The sequence below is a fragment of the Ictidomys tridecemlineatus genome, unplaced genomic scaffold, assembly GCF_052094955.1.
Source record: "Ictidomys tridecemlineatus isolate mIctTri1 unplaced genomic scaffold, mIctTri1.hap1 Scaffold_87, whole genome shotgun sequence".
NCBI lineage: Eukaryota > Metazoa > Chordata > Mammalia > Rodentia > Sciuridae > Ictidomys > Ictidomys tridecemlineatus.
Window position 1 is genome coordinate 739,240 of NW_027526114.1, and position 21,772 is coordinate 761,011.

Below are 21,772 nucleotides of genomic sequence, written 5' to 3' on the forward strand. Positions count from 1 at the left end.
TTTTCCACATTACTTAATTCTGCTGGTGTAAGTTCTTGTTAATGTCAGCTCAGAAGTTGACCTTGCTTGGCCTGATATCTGTTGTTACTGTTTTTCTTCCTTCATTAGTCTCTTATCCTCCGTGTTCCTATCTGTTTCTCCGTGTTTTTCCTTTTTCTCTTGGAAACGCTGGGGTTTGACCCAGGGCTTCATGCATGCTAGGCAAGCGTTCTGCTGGTGACCCACATTCCCAGCCCTGTTTCTCAAAAATTTACAAAATCCCTTTTTATATTGGACTGTCCATGGCTTACTATCCAGAAACATCTAGAAATCTTGATATCTTGACTCTGATATATTGCAAAGTTTATGAACAGACATTGTGTCAGTGTAAATCTTGCTGTTTGCTTGTAGCAGAGAGGCCTGATTCTATAAATAACTTTGGCTTCTTAAACTCTTTGAATGAATGTGTTTACTCAGATACTCCCATTAATTCCCCCATGTAGGTCATAACATAGATTGACTCCTCACATAGATTGCATTTAGTAACCCTAGTGAATACTCATGTAATACTCAAGAGTTTACAACTCGATGTCACTTACATGCTTACAAGAGTGTCTTCTTACAGATTATTATCCCCTCCTTATGGTCAAAAATGGAGAGGTATTGTTTCTCAATTAAATAGAGTGTACAACTTGAACCTGAGCCTTCTGATTTCATTTGCCTTGGTTCATTGTGTTATATCATGTCCCTCTGTGTTCAAATAAATGTTGTGATGGGTCACTTGGTTTTGCTTACCAGTGGTAGAGATTTTTAATTGTGTTAATTTACATATTCTAGTTCTCGGTGGTCTTCAGTCTCCTGTTGACTGGAACTCCTATCCAGAACAGCCTCCAAGAGCTCTACTCTCTCCTCAGTTTTGTGGAACCTGACCTGTTTTCCAAGGAACAGATGGAGGATTTTGTTGAACGTTACTGGGATATTGAAAAAGAGTCCAAATCAGGTTAATTCCCATTTAGGAAATTATCCCCAAGAGATCTTGACACAGAAACTTCCCTAATGCATAAGAGTTGTAGATTGAAAAGGAAGAGAATCAATAACTGGAGAATGCCTTCCAGGGAGAAAAACCACCACAGCTATAAGGCGTATGATGGTCCCTCATGTGGTATCCACTTGTTTGCTATCCATGGCTTTTACTTGTTTGTTACATGATTCTGCAGTGGGGCTTATTGGTTCACTTTTGGAAAAAGTAGAAAGTACCCACTGATATGTGTGCTTTTTTAAAAACCAACTTCTAATTTTTTTTCATTTTTTTTCTCTTTGTGGTATGGAGATTGAACCCAGGGGTGCTCTACCACAGGGATACATTCCCAGTCCTTCTGTAAAAAAATGGAGACAGGATCTTGCTCAGTTTCATAGGCTGGCCTTCAGCTTACCATCCTCATGCCTCAAGTTCATGTTACCATGCTGCTTCAACTTGTAATTTATAAAAATTATAGACTTTGTTAACTTTCCATGCCACTTGCCAGTGCAGAAAAGTAAGTGCATGCTATAGACTCAGACTACTGTTAAGAATTCTACAACACTGCTGTTTTTTTTTAACCAGAAGTTCGAGATGATTGGGATGTGGAAGGGAAAAGGGAAGCCTTCATTCGTATAACCGTAGCTTTTTCTTATACTTTTGCCACTCTGCCTTGTGGAACATTCCCATAATATCTGAATACCCTAGGATGATTGTCCAAAACAGATGGCAGGGGGCCTCCCAATGATTATGTGTGTGCTGGTTAAATATGAGTTGCAGAGGGTTCTTAGAGCAAAAATTCCCAAACCACAGGGTAAAGATGACCAGCAAACCTGCTCTGATTGATTACTCCCATGTTTAGAGTTGTCAGATATGGGACATCTAATTACAAATGACAAGGGACACACTGGTACTGAAGAGCTATGAATTGTTTATCTGAATTTCACATTTAACAGGTTGCTTGTATTTTTGTTTTCTGTTTCTGGGTTTCCTACATGATATATACTTCCAACTTAGTGTAGCTTTTGAAGTCTAAGATGCCTGTAAAAGAACAAGGGATTAGAAGTTTTTAAAAATCCACTTTTAATGCTCGCCATTTTCACATTCACCTGTGTGTTCATGGATAAGTGGTCTGATTTCTCTGAACCTCACTTAACTGTCATAAACATGGAGACAGTATTGCTCACCCTGCACTTCTACGCTGTATGCTGATCAGTGAGATGGAATGAAGAATACCCTGGAAAACAGTGTCTTGAAAATGAGATTATTCCTAAGAAGAATCCAGTTCTTTGAGTGTTGTAGTTTGGGTATTAAAAGCCAGTAACAAGTCCAGAAGGAATAGGAAGAAACCAGGAAAGGGAGAAATGATTGGTCCTCTAATTATGGTGGTTCAGCTTATAATTTTTTGACTTTACCACTTTACAAAAGCAACAACATTAAATAGAAACTGTACTTTTAATTTCAAATTTTTATTGGTGTACCTATTTGTATCTATGTTTGAGGTACATATTTATACCTGTTGATGTTTTGCATAGTGATCACTTAGGTCATTAGCATATCATATAGCAAAACCTTTATCATTTCTTTATGGTGAATATATTCAAAATTCTGGATTCTAACTAGTTTAAGATATAAAATGCATTATTGTTAGTTATATTAGAATGTTCAATATAATCATCAGGGAAATGCAAATCAGGAACATAATGGGAAACCTCCCCCCCCCCTTAGAATGGTTATTACAGACACCAAACGCTGGCAAGGCTGTGGTGGAAGTGGAACTCTGAGACACCCGGGTGGGAATGGAGATGGTATGGCCATCGTAAAAACCAGGATGGCGTTTCCTCAGAAAACTAAATAGAACTGCTGTACAATTCAGCAATCCCATACTGGGCATATAGTCGAAGAAGGGGATCGACATGTCAAGAGATGTCTGTGCTCCTGTGTTCATTGCAGCACTCTTAACAGTACCCAGAGTGTGGAGCTCACCTAGATGTCCATTAGCAGATAAAAAGGAAATGTGGTGTAGATACAGGATGGGATGCTCTTCAGCCATAAGAAGGCATGAGTTTCAGTCTTTTCCCAGGCTTGGGATAGGTTGTAAGGTACTGTCCTGTGAGGCGGGGTGGCAGCAGCGAGGCACCACTCCCCAATGACTCAGTGACCCTGAGGGTAAGTAACTGATACCACACAGTGCTCTGTGTTGTCAGTTGTTTAGTCACAGGCATTCAGCACATTACATGAAGTATTCACAGTTTTTCATAGAAGAGGCTTGGGTTAGATTATTTTGCTGAGTGGACTAATGTAAGTGCTGAGCACATTTGAGGTAGGGTGGGCTGAGCTGTGGTGTTTGGTATGTTAGGTCCGTTCAAGGCACTTTTTACATCTAAGATATTTTCAGTTTGTGATGGGTTTATAGGAATGTAATCCCTTTGTAAGTCCAGGAGCATCTGTAACTGAAAACTTACTGTACAGACTTAGAACGCAGAATTAGCATGAAAATGAGGAAAGTGAGTTGCTCCATGTTCTCTAGTAGTTCGGCGCCTCTGCTGTATTTTTGTACCACACTCTTTTATGTTGTTTCCTTCCACAGCAAGTAAACTTCACAACCTCTTGCAGCCGTTTCTGCTGAGGAAAGTGAAAGCAGTGGTAGCTAAAGAACTTCCCAAAAAGACAGAAGTAGTGATATACCATGGCATGTCAGCATTGCAGAAAAAATACTACAAGGCTATTTTGATGAAAGACCTAGGTATTCAGAGGACACTTGGTCCATTAAGAAACTAAATGGGGATGTGATTTTTGTGCAGGGAAATATTTATGATTACACTCACTTTGTGTAGCAAGAATATAAGGTAGAATTTTGTATTCTGAATGATATGCCAATCACCTGATGTGGAACAATAGCAGTGTTAAGTGTAGCTCAGACTTGGTTGTTGCATGATGGAATTTCTCTTTTTCCTCTTGCATGGTTTTTCTTACGCCTGCAATATAGCAAACACTTTTAAGTGTCTACTCATGATTTTTATCCTCTATTTGCTTTTTTTTCTCCCATCTTAAAACCACAATAGCAGTTAAAGAAGAAATTTTAGAAGTTTACAATTGTTTTAACAAAGCACTGCTAAGTTCACCTTGTAGACTTTCTTCTCAAAACAAAGTGAGGAGTAAGAAAATCCCATATGGATATGATTTTAATTCTCAGTGCAATTGATTGCCATTTGGGAGGGTAGTATAAACTTGAGGGAAATACTATGAAATGAGAAAGGTTATGTTTGTGTTTTGTTTGTGTTTTGATTTGTTAGTCCCTTTTCCTCTCTATCTTCAAAATTTCAGATGCATTTGAAAATGAGATGGCAAGGAAAGTTAAACTTCAGAATATCTTATCCCAGCTTCGAAAGTGCGTGGATCACCCGTATTTGTTTGATGGTGAGCCAGTGTCCTGTTTCCCCCCATTATTTTTCATTAGTAGTTCTGTAACCAAAATCATAGCCAGAGTCTTCAACAGAACTGCTGCATTTATGTGTCTACTCTGCTTCTTCTCATTTTCTGTATATTAATGATATCTCGTGTTATTCATACTGAAGATTTCTTCACATGTCCCGTAATATTCCTTAAGCTGCTTTCCTTTTTCTCTCTTAATGCAGGATCCATTGCATTTGCCTGGACTCTACTTTTCTGCAATCTAGAAATGTTTCTAAGATTTTTTGGAGGGCAGGGAGCTTTTCTTTCTTTCATGATAGTGACAGTTGTGGAGAGGAAAACTGTCAGCTTTACAGAATGGGTCATAATGGCGATTCATCTGACCCTTCTTTAGGATTGGATTTCCTTTCGTCTTGAGCCCTCTCGGTCACTACGCCCAGTTCTCTGTGTTCTCTGTGATGCCCAGGCATTGTCAGTTCACGTTTCGTTAACCTCTCAGATCCCTTGACACAGCAGATGGCTTCCTCCTTGGGATGCTCTTCACTCAGCTTCTGGGGTAGCAGTTTTTCCTGCCTTTCTTCTTGTCTGCATGCTCCTGCTCTGTGTCCTTTGCTCTCTCCTTTCATCCTAGTGACTTCTGTACATGTCCCTCTAAGCACTGCTCTTGTTGCCACAAATTTATGTGTAGTGTTTCATTTTCATTCCCATTGGGGTTTTTGGATGCACTCTGATGGCTGGCCCTGGAATTCCTTAGTGTAGAAAGATTGCAAAATGTCTGCTGTACTTGTTTTAAGGAGTCTGCCAAGTACCATTAGGAGCTGTTTAAAAGTTTAACAGAACTTTAATCAAGTGCACATTAGAACTTTTTTTTTAAGGGAGAAGGGCCATTAGGAACATAGATTTTGAAGGACATCTTCCAGAATATTCTGACTGCCGCCTGTACCTTGAGAATCACTTTTATACACACCTAAGCCTATTTCTTGATTTCTTATCTAGAGTGAGAGCCTTAGAATTTCCTTTGTGGATCTTCTTGATCTCTGGCATCTTCCTTTCCCTCAGTTTCCTAAAGAGTGAGTTTGTTTCTTAGATAAATATTTATTAGACTTTTTGGATGTGCCAGGCTCTGCAGTTGATATTAAGCAAATAATTAGAAAATGCCTCGAATAGGTGAGACTGAAGGGCCTACTGCATTAGAAACAGCTTGGGCTCTCTCTGTTGCCTACCTATTGGGTTTTCTACTTAAGAATTTTGCCCTGACTCAGGGCACACAATTAGGATTGGGCTCTCTGCTTTCCAGGTGTGGAGCCAGAGCCTTTTGAAGTTGGAGACCACCTGATTGAGGCTAGTGGGAAACTTTACCTGCTGGATAAGCTGCTGGCATTCCTGAATTCCAGGTAGGAATAGGTTGACATGTACTGCTCTTGGGGAGTGACTGGTTCAAACCTGAGTAATGAAGAACTTACTGATTCTTGAGACTGATTGAAGTTCCCTTTTTTAGAAGCCTGGAATTCAGGGCCTACTTTCTCTGCAACTGTACACCCACCCCATTCTATCTCATCCAACCCCACTCCTCCACCTTGATCCTTTCTTTCCTGAATTCATGCAGCATTTAGGATCCCAGTCCAGGACTTGGCAAGCCCTACCTTACTCTGCTACCTTGTTGATCAATGTATGTTCACCTCATCTGTCCAGCTATGTTGGTTGCATCCACAAGGATGAGTCAACATTGAGCATTTCTTTTAAAATTGCCTGCTGGTTCCTTGAATTGAACTGACACATAATAAAGGTTGAGTAAACATTGGTTCTTGTTAATCTTTGGGATTTGATTTAAACTCAAGGCGTAGTTGGGGAATACTCTTTCCCTGAAATGCAAGTTGGGTATCAGAAGATGACATTTGGTTAGTGTTCAGCAGCCTGGTATCCAGCATGTACATCTTCATCACCACAGGAAAGGGGGAGTCTAGGAAAAGACAAGAGACTCAAGAATTTCAGAATTGTGCCTTTAGGATGATTGCCCCAGGTGTGGCCTGAACTAACTTAAAACTTCAGATTTGTCAAAATTGCCCAGTCTTTTGCAAATTAAATAATTGCATGTCCTGGGGCTGGAGTTGTGGCTCAGTGGTCGAGTGCTTGCCTAGATAGCACATGTGAGGCCCTGGGTCCAATCCTCAGCACCACACAAAGATAAATAAATAGCTCAGTGACTAAGCACTCGCCTCACATGCGTGAGGCAGGAGATTCGATCTTCAGCACCATGTACAAAAATATAAATAAATAAAACAAAGTTATTGTGTCCATCTACAACTAAAGAAATTAAAAGAATAAAATAGATAAAGGTATTGTGTTCAACTATGACTAAAACGTAAATATGAAAAATTGTTAATAATCATAATTACATGTCTTACTGTATTTTATGGCCTTTGACGTATCTACCATAAGTGTGTGTATTAGAGATGGAGAAGAACCTATAGATACCTTCCATCCAAGTTTTTCATGACCTCGAAAGGTCACGCCCAATGTCATATAGGTAGTAAGTGGCAGAGAGAGATAAGAATCCAGGTACTCACCTTCAAACTCAGTGCTTTTTCCAACAATATGGGGCTAGAGTCTGGCCGATGTTCTCCCTAACTCTTGGTCTTACTCTCCTGGCAACATTAAGGTAAGTTCGTTTTCTTAGAAAAAATTTTTTTTGACAGCATTGTCCTTGTTTGTTCAGGCAAATTTAAAACAATGTCTGATGATAAGGGCTGTCACCCTGATTTTGTTTCTTCTACATTATTTTGAATTATCCTTTCCTTTATTCACACTCTATATGTAAGTTTCTTGTGTACCATGGGGGATTGCTTCTCTAACATGATGCTTTTCGACTTTTCTAGATGGTAATGACTTGTACCGCCAAGTGGGAATAGCAGTAGATAGCCTTCCATAGCTCTTCAGGACCTTGGGGAGTGGGTGCACACACATTTGTACCTTGCCTTTACTCTTCACATGTATATTTATTTTACTATTGAAATGAAACTTCTGTCTTCATTGAGTGAAGTGATATTCCGGAAAGAGGATCCTTAGTTACGACAGGGCTTCCACACTCCCTGGTGAATTGACAGGTGCCCTGGGACTGCTCTGAGGGATGCAGCTACATGTGGAGGAACTTTGTCTTTTTGTATAAAGTATTCAGAGTTTCTGAGAAAGTTACAGGACATTGATATTTCTACTTTAGCATTTCCCTTATGTGTAAAGTTATCCCCTTTGGTCATGTTGCCTGAGGGTCACTCCCCGTAAACACTACTAGAGTTGGCAGTTTCTCCTTTTCTTCTTCTTGCCAGGGGCCATTGCGTCTTACTCTTCTCTCAGATGACCCAGATGTTGGATATTCTCCAGGACTATATGGACTGCAAAGGTGACTCCCCTTGGCCACTACATCATCTGAGAGTCATAAGGGGTGTGGGAAGGTTACCGAGGAAAAAGTTAAAGACAAAGAAGGTGAAAAGGCTGAGGAGAGGGGACAGTGGTGTGTGAAGCAAGATCAACAGCAGGGTAGAGACGCATGGGCAGAAGTAACACCCACATTCTCACCAGGTGATGTAGGTGATGGGTATGGAGCAGACATTGTGAAAATGTTGAGTGGCTTCAAAAATGTGTGAGTCGAGTTTCAGCGACAAACACTTGCAGCGTCTCTCGACAGCTCAGCAGTTGTGTACTTATGCAGGATTAGTAAGAAAGGGAAGATAGATAGTATGGAGATCCCACAAATCAAGCAGAGGGAGGGTGAGAGCAGTTATTTCTGTGACAATAGGGGATGTAGGCAGTTACTTGAGAACTCTGCTTAATATATAATAAAATTGATGTGGGATAATGGGACAAAGCTTGAACAGGGATTGATTTTTGAGCCTGTGGGAGAGTATCAGCCGCAGAAATAACTGTTTTAAAGTTTAGTTGGGAGTGGTCTCTCAGATCTACTTGATGCCCCCCAAGTACTGCAGTAACTGGACACTTCAGCTACTGGCACATTGAGGAATCTCGAGTACCAAAACATGAATTGAGATTATAATTCCCCTTCCTGACCTGATGCATGGTGACAAGTGGAGAGCCCTAGAGCTTCACTAAAAAGCAGGTGCTGGGTCATCAGGCAGGCTCCCAAGCGCTTGTCTTACTGCTTGCCTAAGTCAGGATTGTGTCTCAGTAGTCACCAACTGCCAGTGTGTGGATATTTAGGGTGGCCTGGGAAGAGTCAAAACCAAATATTACCTATGCAAATGCCAAAGACTTTGGCTGCCTGTGGTTTTAAAACCCAGGATAGTGTGTTATGGTGATTTTTTTGGTGAAGTGATGAATTTTTTTTTATTGGTTGTTCACAACATTACAAAGCTCTTGACTGAAGTGATGAATTGTTCCCCTAAATTTAGATCTTTCAGACTGGGGTTGTGGCTCAGTGGTAGAGCCCTTACCTGGCATGTGAGAGACACTGGTTTGAATCCTCAGTACCACATAAAATAAGAAACAAGATCAAGTTATAAAACAATTGAGATTTTTCCTTTGGGCTTTATTGAAAGTAGGGCAGGCTTGGGTGTGGAAAGGACAAATAGGCATTGGCTTAGGAATGACTCGATTATTTTATTTCCTAAGAGTCCTTGCAAAGAGTAAGGACCTGTGTGTGGTTGTTGTCTTCTCTACGTAAAGGCTACAGCTATGAGCGTGTGGACAGTTCTGTGAGAGGCGAAGAGAGACACGTGGCCATCAAAAGCTTTGGACAGCAGCCGATCTTTGTTTTTCTCCTGAGCACCAGGGCAGGTAAGCCTATGGGTGTTGAGGAAGCAGACAGTCATCCCACCACTGGTACATTTTCCCCTAATTCTCTGAAAGGAGAGGTTCTTACCAAGGAGTATTGAAAAAGGAGAGAATCGAAGCACTTACATAGCCTAGTACTGGACTTCTCGTGTGGAGCTCTTTTCTGTTCAACCTGTGAAGCTGTGATCATGAGAAGGGAGGCTGAAACCTGGGCCTGTTGGAAAGTAATTCTAATCCACTTAGACCACTGACCAGGAACGTCCTGTTTTGTTTTGTTTTTAATTTGGGGGAAAGTTTTATTCACATTCATTCATTCTCCTTTCTAGCCATGAATTTGGAAAATAAGATAATCTCTTTTCTAGTTTCCCTTCCTCCAGGAGTACCTCTGAAAGAGTGTTATAAAGTTTAATAAAGATTTGTTTAAAATGTGACTAGAGTGAAACTGACAGCTATTTATAATTATTATGGTATTGTCCATATGACTTAATCATAAATAAATGACACTTGTGGTTTTGCCAGTTGCTTTCACATAGTATTAAATAATTTGAAATCGGTTTGGGGAAATGGAATTTTTCTTATATTCTGAATCAAAAAACCGTAAATTAATTTTGAATTCATAGTCTGAGTTTCATGATCTTATTTTTTTGATGGTAATCCTGATGGAATAGATATAGGAATACAAACAGGAATTGTGTCCTTGATGATAAAGAGATTAATGTCTTTATGGAATGAAAGGTCATCCTTATGTAGAAAGCACTTAGTAAGTGCTTTGTACTATATGGGTCTATAAAAGAAGTGTTAGATATGACCCTTGAGTATCAGGAGATCATTTCTCTAGTGTGTGTCTTAAAGCCAATAATAAGATACAATCAGATTCCTTTGGTCCAGTCTCTTCCCAGGTCATATACCACACCCTGTCATTCAGTCCTATTGTCTCATGATTAGTCTTTGGGGAAGCTCAAAGGATGTGGTCAAAGGCATGGTCAGTGTTGGGAGAGGAATTCCATTTATGTGTTTAAGATTTTTTTTTTAGAGGAAGAGAGAATTTTTTTAATATTTATTTTTTAGTTATCGGCAGATACAACATCGTTGTTTGTATGTGGTGCTGAGGATCGAACCCAGGCCACACGCATGCCAGGCGAGCACGCTACCGCTTGAGCCACATCCCCAGCCCCGCGTTTTAAGATTTTATTTTTCATATTTAGAGAGCAAATAATGTTTGAAACATCTAAAATTAGTTAATCTCCTTGGAGGCCTCAGAGTAGATTATCTAGAAGCTGAAGCAGTCCTGGACATTAGCCTTTTTCACGCACTAACTGTCATACGTGCCATCGTGTTGTAGCTATACCTGTGCCGCGTTTTCATTTAATGTTTCCTTCCAGCTTTCCACGAGGTTGTTACCACATATTGCCGGCAGATGGCAGCGATAGCTTAGGAATATGTCCCAAACAACTAAATGCAGCTTAAAATATCTTTGGTGAGGAAGGGCTGCACTAGCCACTATTAACTCAAGAGAAAGATAATTTTTTTTTAACTTTTTTAGTGATGACAAAGCAACTTTATTATTATTATTATTATTATTATTTTAGAGAGAGAGAGTGAGAATTATTTATTTTTTTTAGTTTTCGGCGAGCACAACATCTTTGTTTGTATGTGGTGCTGAGTATCGAACCTGAGCCACACGCATGCCAGGCGAGCATGCTACCGCTTGAGCCACATCTTCAGCCCAAGAAAGATAATTCTTATGGAACACAAACACATTTTCAAATGATATGACTGCCTTGATAATTAGCATACAGTGGACAAAAAGGTTCTGGAGCCTGGCACATTAGTGCATGCCTACAGTTCCAGCTACTCAGGAGGCTGAGGCAGGAGGATGGCTTGAGCCCAGGAGTTCAAGGCCGGCCTGGGCAACACTGTGAGACCCTGTCTCTGTCCCAGGAGTAATGACCTCAGATTCTGGAATATGGGATGGAATCCTGACTGTTTTATCTTCTAGTGGTGCAACTTCAAATAAATCCCTTAATGTAGCTGTTTCCATTTCAGCATCTGCAAAATGAGAATAGTGCTAGCAAGGACACAGGGTTGTTGTGAGGGTTAAAAGAGTCTACACATGTAAAGTGCTTGGCAGTAGTAAAATAGAAGTGTACCTCTTATTATTGGGTATAACTTAGCCTTTCTCTGTATTCAGTCATTAGTATTTCTTTATTCCAACTTTGATTTTATAGGAAGACTTCAATGAGAACGTTCCTGCCTGGCTTGTCTTACATCCAGCCAGGAGTTAGTAGTCCTGTAGAAAGGAACCCTTCATTCAGTTCTTGGAACAAGCCCTTTTAGGCCTGTTTTAGCAATGAGCTCCAACGACCCTGGCTAGAGTGTGTTCTGTACAGTTTCCACATTTATCAAAGAGAAGCCTGTGGTTTGCTTCTTAGTACTCTAAATTTCTGAACCCAAAGTGCTCTTTTGGCCTTTTCCTGCACCATTGGAGAAAGACCAGAGAGTTGTTGCATTGAGTGTTCTTGTCTTGAACTGATTTTACGACATCTTCTTTGATCAGTGTGGAAACCAGTACAGGAAGACACTCTCAGGTTTTCTCCACTCAGAGGCAGGTATCATCTGCTCTAATCATAGCTAGCGTCAGGTCTTCCTACCTTGTTGAAGCTGCAAGTGTGGTCATGTGTGTTTCTTACTGCCCACTGCAGACCTCTCGTTGTTTTAAGATACATTTTTAGTTGTAGATGGGCACTGTTTTAGTCAGCTTTTTCACCTCTGTGACCAGAACCAACTGCGGAGGAGGAATGTTTATTGGAGGGCTCATGGTTTCAGAGGTCTTAGTCCATAGAAGGCTGACTCCATTCCTTGGAGCTCCAGGGGAGGCAGCATCATGGCTGGAGAGTGTGACTGAGGGTAGCAGCTCACATCATGATCAGAAAGCAGAGAGAGAGAGACTCCACTGTCCAGATACAAAATATATACCCCTTATCCATGTGCCTGCTGAACCCCTTTTTCCAGCCACACCCACCTGCCCCAGTTACCACTCAGTTAATCCCATTAGCAATTCATTCACTGATTAGGTTAAAGCTATATCCCAGTCATTTCTCCTCCAAACCTTCTTGCATTGTCTCACATGTGAGCTTTTGGAGGACACCACATCTAAACCATAACAGATGATACCTTTATTTTATTTATTTTTATGTGGTGATGAGGAAGGAACCCAGTGCCTCACGTGTTCTATCACTTGTGTTTTATCACTGAGCTACAACTGCAGCCCCCAGACCTCTTATTTTTGTAGCTGTTTTCTGAAAGAACTTGTGTCCTTATTCACAGACTGTTTGAAGCAAAATCCAATCAAGGTTTTCAAACAAATATTAAATGTCTTTGTGCAATTAACTTAAGCATCCTTTTCTTCTGCTTACTTCTCATTCTGTTATATTTGATAATTAAATTTTCCCAGTTCACGCAATGAAAGGTGAGGTAGCACTTTTGACCACTGTAGGGTGGTCAAAACCTGAAGTTTGGGGCAGAAATTTCAGTTTGAAGGATGAAACCAGTCAGTTGGACTGATTTCAGATTTTCAGTAGGACCCAGTCCTGCCTTGTGTGTTTTCTAGTTCCTTATTTGTGTGTTGCTGATCATGCTCCTTTTTTGTATGGTTTTCAGGTGGAGTTGGCATGAACTTAAAAGCAGCAGATACTGTTATTTTTTCTGACAGTGATTTTAATCCTCAAAATGACTTGTGGGAAGCTGCCAGAGCTCACCGAATTGGCCAGAACAAGTGAGTGAGTTAGTCATTGGCACCTTTCTGCTCTGTTGGCTTGCAGCTGTGGATTGGGGAGGAAGGTGGACCATGTAGTCCTGACAACAGTGCCACGTTGGAGTTAGAGTCCACTGGGTTTGAACCCTGTTGTGCTGCTGGCTTGTAGAATCATGTTGGGGGATCAGTGGTCCCATGATCAGTTCAGACTCACTTTGTTGAAAAGAACAGTTAAATTCCAAAATGATTAGAAGAAACTTAGAATTTATTTAGTTCATGTTTCTCACGTTAGATCCTAATTCAGTTTAAAAATGAAGTTAAAGCCAGTGGGTGCACATGCCTGTAATCATTATCAGCATGGGAGACTCAAGCAGGAAGATCAAGTTTAAAGCCAACCTTGCAACTTACCTAAACCCTGTCTCAAAACTTTTTTTTAAGGCTAGGATTATAACTTCATGGTAAAGCTCTCCTAGGTTGGGTTCCCAGTATCACAAAGAGGAAACAAAGTTGTGTTCAGCTACCCTTTGACTTGAGGTAACATGCCTGCCAGGGGTTATCCTGGCTACAGATGAAGGCCCAATAATGGTCACTTCATCTTCCTTCCTCTTCCTCTTTTGGGGAAAAGTTCAGAAAGAAGTTGAGGCCAGATTTCTCTAACAAATGCTCAGGTCCCAATGAGCAGTGTCCTTTTCATTGTTCCCTGAATGTGTCGTTTGGTTTTGCTTTCTTTTGGGTGTATTTTCCTGGCATGCTTTTTTCCCCAGCTTTGCAGACTTCTAACACTGCTCTCATTTGACTCCCGTACAGGGCTGTGAAAGTGATCCAGCTGATTGGCCGAGACACTGTGGAAGAAATAGTTTATAGGAAAGCAGCCTCCAAACTGCAGCTCACCAACACAATCATAAAAAGAGACCATTTTACTCTGGGAGCCCAGAAACCTTTGGCTGATCCTGACCTCCAGGTAAAATGTGTTCTTTTTAGAGTCTCATGATTTATAACCAGTACTATCTTTGGATGAGAATGCAAATAAAAGATGAGAATAAAATAAAAGCATTAACCACCCATTGTTGCAAATTACACATTTTTTTCATTGGCCTAATTCTTACCCTCTCAGTACCTAACTACATGCAAGGTGCCATACAAGCTAAAAATTAGGGTGGCATTTAAAGGCAGAGAAAATAGAATAAAGAGAATGAGCTTTGAACCATCTAACTTGGATTGAAATTCACATCTTATCCCTTATTGGATGTATGACTTTGAGCATGTTACTGAACATCAAGAATCTAATCTCTTTATGGCTTCTAAAGATGAGTGTGCCACGAGTTACCTCAGAGAGAATTTGTTTAAGTTCTTTTTTTTTTCTTCCTTTTTTTTAAATCAGCCTAATCCCACATGATGGAGATTAGGGTCTACTTTTTTTTCTATTAAACGCAGAGTCTCTGGTTTTATTCCCAGGTCCTAGATACATTTTGACTCGAGTTTTGTGCATGGTGAGAGATAGGGGTTTAATTTCATTTTGTTGCATATGGATTTCCAGTTCTCCCAGCACCATTTGTTGAAGATGCAATCTTTTCTCTAGTGCATGTTTTTGGTACCTTTGTCTAATATAAGATAATTGTAGTTTTGTGGGTTAGTCTCTGTATCCTCTGTTCTGTACCATTGGTCTACCAGTCTGTTTTGGTGCCAATACCATGCTGTTTTTGTTACTGTTGCTCTGTAGTATAGTTTAAGGTCTGATATAGTGATGCCCCCTGCTTCACTCTTCTTGCTAAGGATTGCTTTAGCTATTCTGGGTCTCTTATTTTTCCAGATGAATTTCATGATTGTTTTTCTATTTCTATGAGGAATGTCATTGGGATTTTGATTGGAATTGCATTAAATCTGTATAGCGCTTTTGGAAGTATGGTCATTTTGATGATATTAATTCTGCCTATCCAAGAGCAAGGTAGATCTTTCTATCTTCTAAGGTCTTTTTTTGATTTCTTTCTTTAAGGTTCTGTAATTTTCATTATATAGATCTTTCACCCTTACTGAGATTCTTAATTCAAGAGTTCCTTCTAGCCTGGCACAGTGGTGCACACCTGTAATCCCGGTGACTCCAGAAGCTGAGGATCATGAGTTCAAAGCCAGCCTCAGCAAAAGCGAGGCACTCAGTGAGAACCTGTCTCTATTAAATACAAAATAGGGCTGGGGATGTGGCTCAGTGGTTCATACCCCTGAGTTCAATTCCCAGTACCTCCCTCCCCACCCCATCCCACCCACCACAAAAAAGAGTTCTTTCTCTCATCAATACAGAGAAGCACAGTGGCTTCAGTAGGGTGCTTCCTTTACTGGTAGGGAAAGGGCTGGGTGAGGCTTTTGGTTTTGTCCTTCTGAATTTTCTCCCATTGCTTCTCTCTTTCTCCCTGCCATAGACTGTCGAAGGCTGTCTGCATTACCCCTTTCTCACCCGAGGGCAGAGCGTCCTAGATGTCTGACGGCGTCTCCTTCCAGCCCTTCCTTTGAATTCCTAAGCAGCCACTGCTCTGAACTACCAATCTCAGTCATCCTGGGGTGACCTCATTCTGGAAGATGAACTTCATCTGTCTGGCACTGCTAGAGCCCCACTGTCCTGCTCCTGTGCAGTCTCTGTCTGCCTCCCCAGACCAGTGAGGGCTTCAGAGCTCAGCTGGTTTGGGATGTTCATTCTCTGTTTACCTCAAGTGGAAGTTTATAGTAGTTCCCGACTCCTAATTTTGTGGTAGGCTTAGATTAGGGGTGGTTTCATTATCCTTGTTGACTGGTGTGGTTTTTATGGAATATATGGAGAATTCAAAATCTCGGCAATTGGCATTATTTTACAGAACACAGTTCTTGGACTTTTCTTGTGTTTTATCTTTAAAATTTGTTATGATACTATCACATTTATATTCTTCAAGAACTCTTTCTTGTTCTCAGCTTGTTGTTTTAATCGTATCCTATTCCCATTTCAAGGATATAATATCCTCCCCGAGGACATTTATTATAGCTTTTTAAAATATATCTCAGGGAGGATATTTATTATATCTTTTCAGAAAGTATTACCCTGCCCACTGTATTATCTCTTTTTCCTCTATTTGCTTTTCCTTCTTCCTCCTCTTTTTAAAAGTTTTGTTTTGGAGTCTCTCGTTCTTGTTAGCAGTTTATCTGAAACATCTGGTGTCCTCTGATCATCGTGCTGGTGAAATTCCCCAAAGCTGACAGGCAGCTCTGTTGTGAACAGGTGGGTGGCCTTTGGGCCTCATGCCAACAGCACTGGTTGGCAAGCCAGCTCTTGCACTGGGGGAGTCAGATTTGAAGATTTCACTGGACAACTCATTGTATCCTAAGACGAGTCCTATACCATTACAGTGAAATTGGTGGTTTAAATTGGAAAGACAGGGAGCTGAGGGCACATGGTGCTCTTGGTGTTTGGTGTGCTGATCCTCTCAGTTCCTCCATACTGTGGTGCCTGTGCTTGTGCATCTGAGTTTTTGGAGGACTGAAAGGGTTTCAGTTCCTGCAGTCAGCCCCAGCTAGATACCAGTGTTTTGGTTCCACAGCTCTTTTGAATCTGTTGTCCTCTTCTTATCCACTTTTTATCTTCCAAAGAATTCGTGCACTGTTTCATCTACCATTGCCTCATATATCTTTTTAGAAATCTGTGTATTGTCCTTTAGCTGTGTCGGGTGAGAGAAAAAATAGATGTGTGTGGTCATATTTTTAAGTTGTATTTGGTTACCTTAGTACCAAGTTTCCACCCTTTTCTGTACTCATCTAGATTGACTTTATTTACTAGAACAAAATAAAATTGCAGTGTTTTCAGAAAGATAATTATGTATCTCAGTCTACCTACAAAAAAGTTACATTTTTGCAGACAGTTTAACTGTTGGATTCTCTACTTGGATAAAAATTTGGAATGTTGTCTTCGATGACTGTCTTGATTCTCTTTGTGGTAGATGGTTCCTCTGGCAGGACCCAGATGAGGGTCTAGACCTGTGGGCTCCAGCTGCCTCTTCGAAACAGAGTGAAGACATAAAGCATGGTTAAAAATAACAAATGAATATGAAAGAGGAGTAGTTAGAGCAGCCCATTCACAATTAAGTATAAAGTAAGGTTGCTTTATCTTTAATGCCAAGTTTTTTTAAAGAGCACAGTTATATGGTAAGCTGAGCATGCCCAGAAACCTGCCTTGGGAGCATGCACAAAACCTAGCCCCGCCCAACTCCTCCTTTGAAGGTGGAAATGGAGTTGCCCTCCCCTTGAGCCGGTACTAGTTAATGGAAGTGAACCAGGAACTGAAAATAGGCTACTGCCTTCCCATTTGTTTGGCCAGCGATTTACATCATTCTGTCTCATCCAGAAGGTGTAAGATTTCCATTGCAAATAGAGATTGTGGAGAGGGGTCAGCAGCTGGACTAGGGGAGTAAGATGTTACTTTTCCTTGTGGTCCTTTGGATTTTGCTTCGCTTTCCAACGCCCTGTGCAAACGGAAGCATGGCTGATGGTTCTTAGGAGAAAAATACATGAATAGTCTTTTAATTGGTTCCTTGATCATTCTTTTCTCTTTTATTACAATTTTAGCTTTTAAGTGACTCGGCTGCCTTCTCTACTATTTGGTCATGAATTTCTTTTTTTCCTTCTCAACAAGGATTGTTCTGGGGACCCAAGTGCTGTCAGCTTTTATAAGGAATGTTGATTACTTTATATGAAATAGGATGGAAGGAGGTTGATTAAACCCTGTGAAATGAGAGACAGTTGGGGAATTCTGGGAAAGATGGCAATGGACAAAGATTAGTGGGATCACAATGTACTTCTTCAATATTTGTGAGAGGGATGTGTGAGATAAGGATCAGATTTTTTTTTAATAGCATCAGGTATCACCAGCACTAATGAGTGAAAGCTAAAGGGAGGCAGCTTGAAAGTCTTTGCAAGAAAGGATTTTGTTCATAACTATGACTTCACAAATAATGACTCTCCCAGGATTCTCTGAATTTCCCCTCTGAGAGTGGACCATTTGAGTAGAACCAGAGTATCAAAGAAGAAATTTTAAAGTCTAGTAAAAATTTATATGTGGATTTTTTCAAAATGCTACAAATAGTTGATTCTTTGCTGTCTTTAAACAATATACAGTAATCACAAGAAAAGTTTCTTCTGTTCTTTGTGTCATTAGTTCTTGGCCTCACTCAAACCTAAGTGATGATGTGGAGGAAGAGAGCACACAAGATAACATGGCTATTAGCTTCCAGTTTAGAGGCTTGTCCTGGCGAACATTTCTTCTCTTTTCATGAGGTATAAAAATATAACCAAAACCCATCAGGACAGATTTTATATGGCTAAAAATTTATGCTTTCATGAAAATAGGAAAGAGTATTTCTGATTTTTCTTAAAGTTTTCAAATACATCTAAATAGTAGATAGAAAAGACAGTGGAATGAGATTACCATCATTACCCTAAGTACACATATAAAGACACAACTAGGGGCTGGGGATGTGGCTCAAGCAGTAGCGCGCTTGCCTGGCATGCATGCAGCCCGGGTTCGATGCTCAGCACCACATACAAAAAAAGATGTTGTGTCCGCCGAGAACTAAAAAATAAATATTTAAAAATCTCTCTCTCCCCTCCCTCCCTCCCTCCCTCCCTCTCTCTCTCTCTCTCTTAAAAAAAGACACAACTGATGTGACTCTGTATACAACCAGAGATATGAAAAATTGTGTACCATATGTGTAATATGAATTATAATGCATTCTGCTGTCATATATAACAAATTAGAATTAAAATAAATAAATTTTTAAAAAAGATTTTAAAAAGTGGGAAAATCAGAAACTAATATCGTTCCATGCTGTACATATCACTTCCCTTTCTCAAGTACAATCTGGCACAAAATGTGTTGAGAAGAGATTCCCCTCCAAAAAAAAAAAAAATCCACTGGGGCTGGGCATATAGCTTAGTTGGAAGAGTACTTGCCTCACATGCACAAGGCTCTGGGTTCAATCCCCAGCACCACCAAAAAAAACCCAAAATCTGATATTACATCCAATGGTATGAACAAGATTTAAAAAGCCACATAACCATAATGAGAGCACAAAGCACACAAAAGGCTTTCTAGATTCCAATCTAGAAAAAAAAAACATATCCCAAGGAAGGAGAACAATGTTCTTGCAATTACTTTTCTCTAAGGAGTGTCTTAGTATGGTGATGAATGACCTTTTTTAACCCCCAGCACTGAGGATTGAACTGAGGAGTCCTCTACCACTGAGCTACGTCTGCAGTCATTAATGTTTGTTTTGTTTTTATTTTTCTTGAGACAGAGTCTCACCAAGTTGCCCAGGCTCTCCTCAAACTTACCATTCTCCTACTTGTCAACCTCCTGAGTAGCTAGGATTATAGGCATGCACTATTGTACTGGCTACAAATTATGTTTTTAAATCAGGAAATTGTCATTTAGAGAATATTATTCCCATAAGTTCTTTCTATATAAATTATTATAGAGCAAGCTTCACACAACCAATTGAAGAGACATTATTGTTAATAGATTATCCTATATTGTAGTTAATTGTATGGAAAAGAAACAATGTAGCAAAAATGAAATCATAAAAACAAAGACATTTCACATAGTAATGTAGATTAAAATGTCATACAACTATAAATTCCCCCAAAATGCATGGACCAAGATCCTACCCAAGACTGAGACTTGAGGAAGGACTGACTGTATCCTTTAAAGGCACAAACTCATTTTTTCTTCTCTGTGGTACCCTGTACCACACTGTAAAGAAGCCCAGGCTATCTTGCTGGAGGGAGAGTCCATTTGAAGAAAGCCCCTGACATATGAAAGACCACATGGAAAGGGAGACTACAGAAAGCCAACAGTCAGCACCTTAGTTCCGGACATACAAAGCCATCTCAGACCTTGTAGTCTAAATCAGGCGTGTGCTGTATGGGTGAGCCTAGGTGACACTGGAGCAGAACCTTGGTTAAAGTCTTGACTTACAAAAGTATGAGAAATAAAATGGTTGTTTGTTTGGTAGTGGGGATTGAATTCAGAGGCTCTCGACCACTGAGCCACATCCCTAGCCCTATTTTGTATTTTATTTAGAGACAGGGTGTCACTGAGTTGCTTAGTGCCTCGCCATTACTGAGGCTGGCTTTGAACTCTCGATCCTCCAACCTCAGCCTCCTGAGCCACTGGAATTACAGGTGTGCACCACCACTCCCGGCAAATGGTTATTTTTTAAAGCCACTAAATTTTGGAATTTTTAAAAATATAACAATAGATAACTAAAACACTGTTTATTGATGATTTGTAGGGCTTTTATTTAATGACCAGTTTTATTAAAGAATACCCCATTTATTTCTACTGTGATCAGCAAACAAACTGAAATTCAATATTTAAAATTTTTTTGCCAGGAATATAACCTATCTTGCAAATTTCCATGAGGACTAGAAAAGAATATATATTCTGGAGTTGTTGGGCATTGTCAGTCAATGTCAATAAGGTTAAGGTGGTTGATAGTTTTGTTCAGACTCTTGTGTATCATTAGTGATTTTTTTATAGTGTTACTATCAGTTGTTAAAAGGGTGTTAAAAATTCAAAGTATAGATTTGTCTCTTCAGTTTTGTCAGCTTTCATATATTTGGGGCATATAAATGTTTGGTTGTATGGTGTCATGTTTCTGTGTTCTTAAAAACACATTATGGTATTATGAAATGTCTTTCTTATCTCTTATAAAACTCTTTATCTTGAATTAAATTCATCTGATGTTAGTATAGCCTCTGCATTCTTCTTGGCTTACTATTCATGATGTATTTTTATCTATTTCTTGTTTTCGTTCTATTCATATTTTTATTTAATGTAATTAAATAAAATTACATTAAATAAAAATTAAATTTTATTTAATTTATCCATTAGCTTTTAGCTTTATTGCTTTTCATTATTGTTTTAGCAATGTTTCCAGGAATTATGAAATGCATTCTTTAATTTATCACAGTTTTCATAATTTAAATTGTGTTACTTTCTCACATCTCCCCAAGTCCTTTGTGCTTTGTTGTCATACATATTACAGCTGTATACCCTATGTTTTTTACCTTAGTCATGTTTCCAAGAAATTAAAAGAATAAATATGTATACATATTGCCTTTTATATTTACCTACATTTTAGTATTTCTAGTACTTTTCATTTCTGTTTATGGTGCATTGTCTTTAAAAATATCTACTCCAAATTCTCCACATTCGTGTATCATGTTGCTTCTCTCATTATGAAGTAATATCTATTTTCCCACCTGCTGAGTCTGGGCTGGTCTTTTGTCTTGTTTTAATGAACAAAATATATTTTTGGTGAAAGTGATGCCATGCCAATCCTAGACCTAACACCTTGGGAAGGTGTATACCTTCTACTTTTATCCTCTAGAAATCTAATCAACAAATAAAAAATTTTAGAATGACTGAATGACTAAAAGCATTTGAGGAGATAAGCCTTACCCAACCAGTTGAGCTAGCAGACATGTAAACAAAGCTATTTTGTCAGTTCTACCTTTGGTTAAACAATCCCTGCTAAAGGAAACCACATAAGCACTAATAAATACCTAGAGCAAAGGACCCATCAGGTTATGTAAAGCCAAATCATAGAATAAGGAGAAATAACAAAGAATTTTTATTTTAAACCATTAAGTTTATTACACAGTGAACTAAAACACACAGTGCATCTGTTTGTACCTGATGGATCATCTCCTTTTATCCTGAAGAGGTTCTTTTAGCATTGTTAATAGTAGAGATCTATTGGTATTGAATTTTCTTACTTTTTATTTATTTGAAAATGTCTATTCTG

General features: G+C 39.5%; 1 protein-coding gene and 1 pseudogene across 1 annotated transcript; both read left to right on the forward strand.

Moving 5' to 3' along the window:
• The window catches only part of LOC144374762 (transport and Golgi organization protein 1 homolog), a 100,358-nt pseudogene that overhangs the window by 9,217 nt on the left and 69,369 nt on the right, over positions 1-21,772 (forward strand).
• On the forward strand, positions 3,171-8,473 carry LOC144374763 (chromodomain-helicase-DNA-binding protein 1-like). Its single transcript, XM_078037502.1, has 5 exons — positions 3,171-3,743; positions 4,325-4,417; positions 5,709-5,805; positions 7,735-7,808; positions 8,384-8,473. The coding sequence occupies exons 1-5, from the start codon at positions 3,569-3,571 to the stop codon at positions 8,392-8,394; spliced, it is 450 nt and encodes a 149-aa protein (XP_077893628.1). The 5' UTR covers positions 3,171-3,568; the 3' UTR covers positions 8,395-8,473.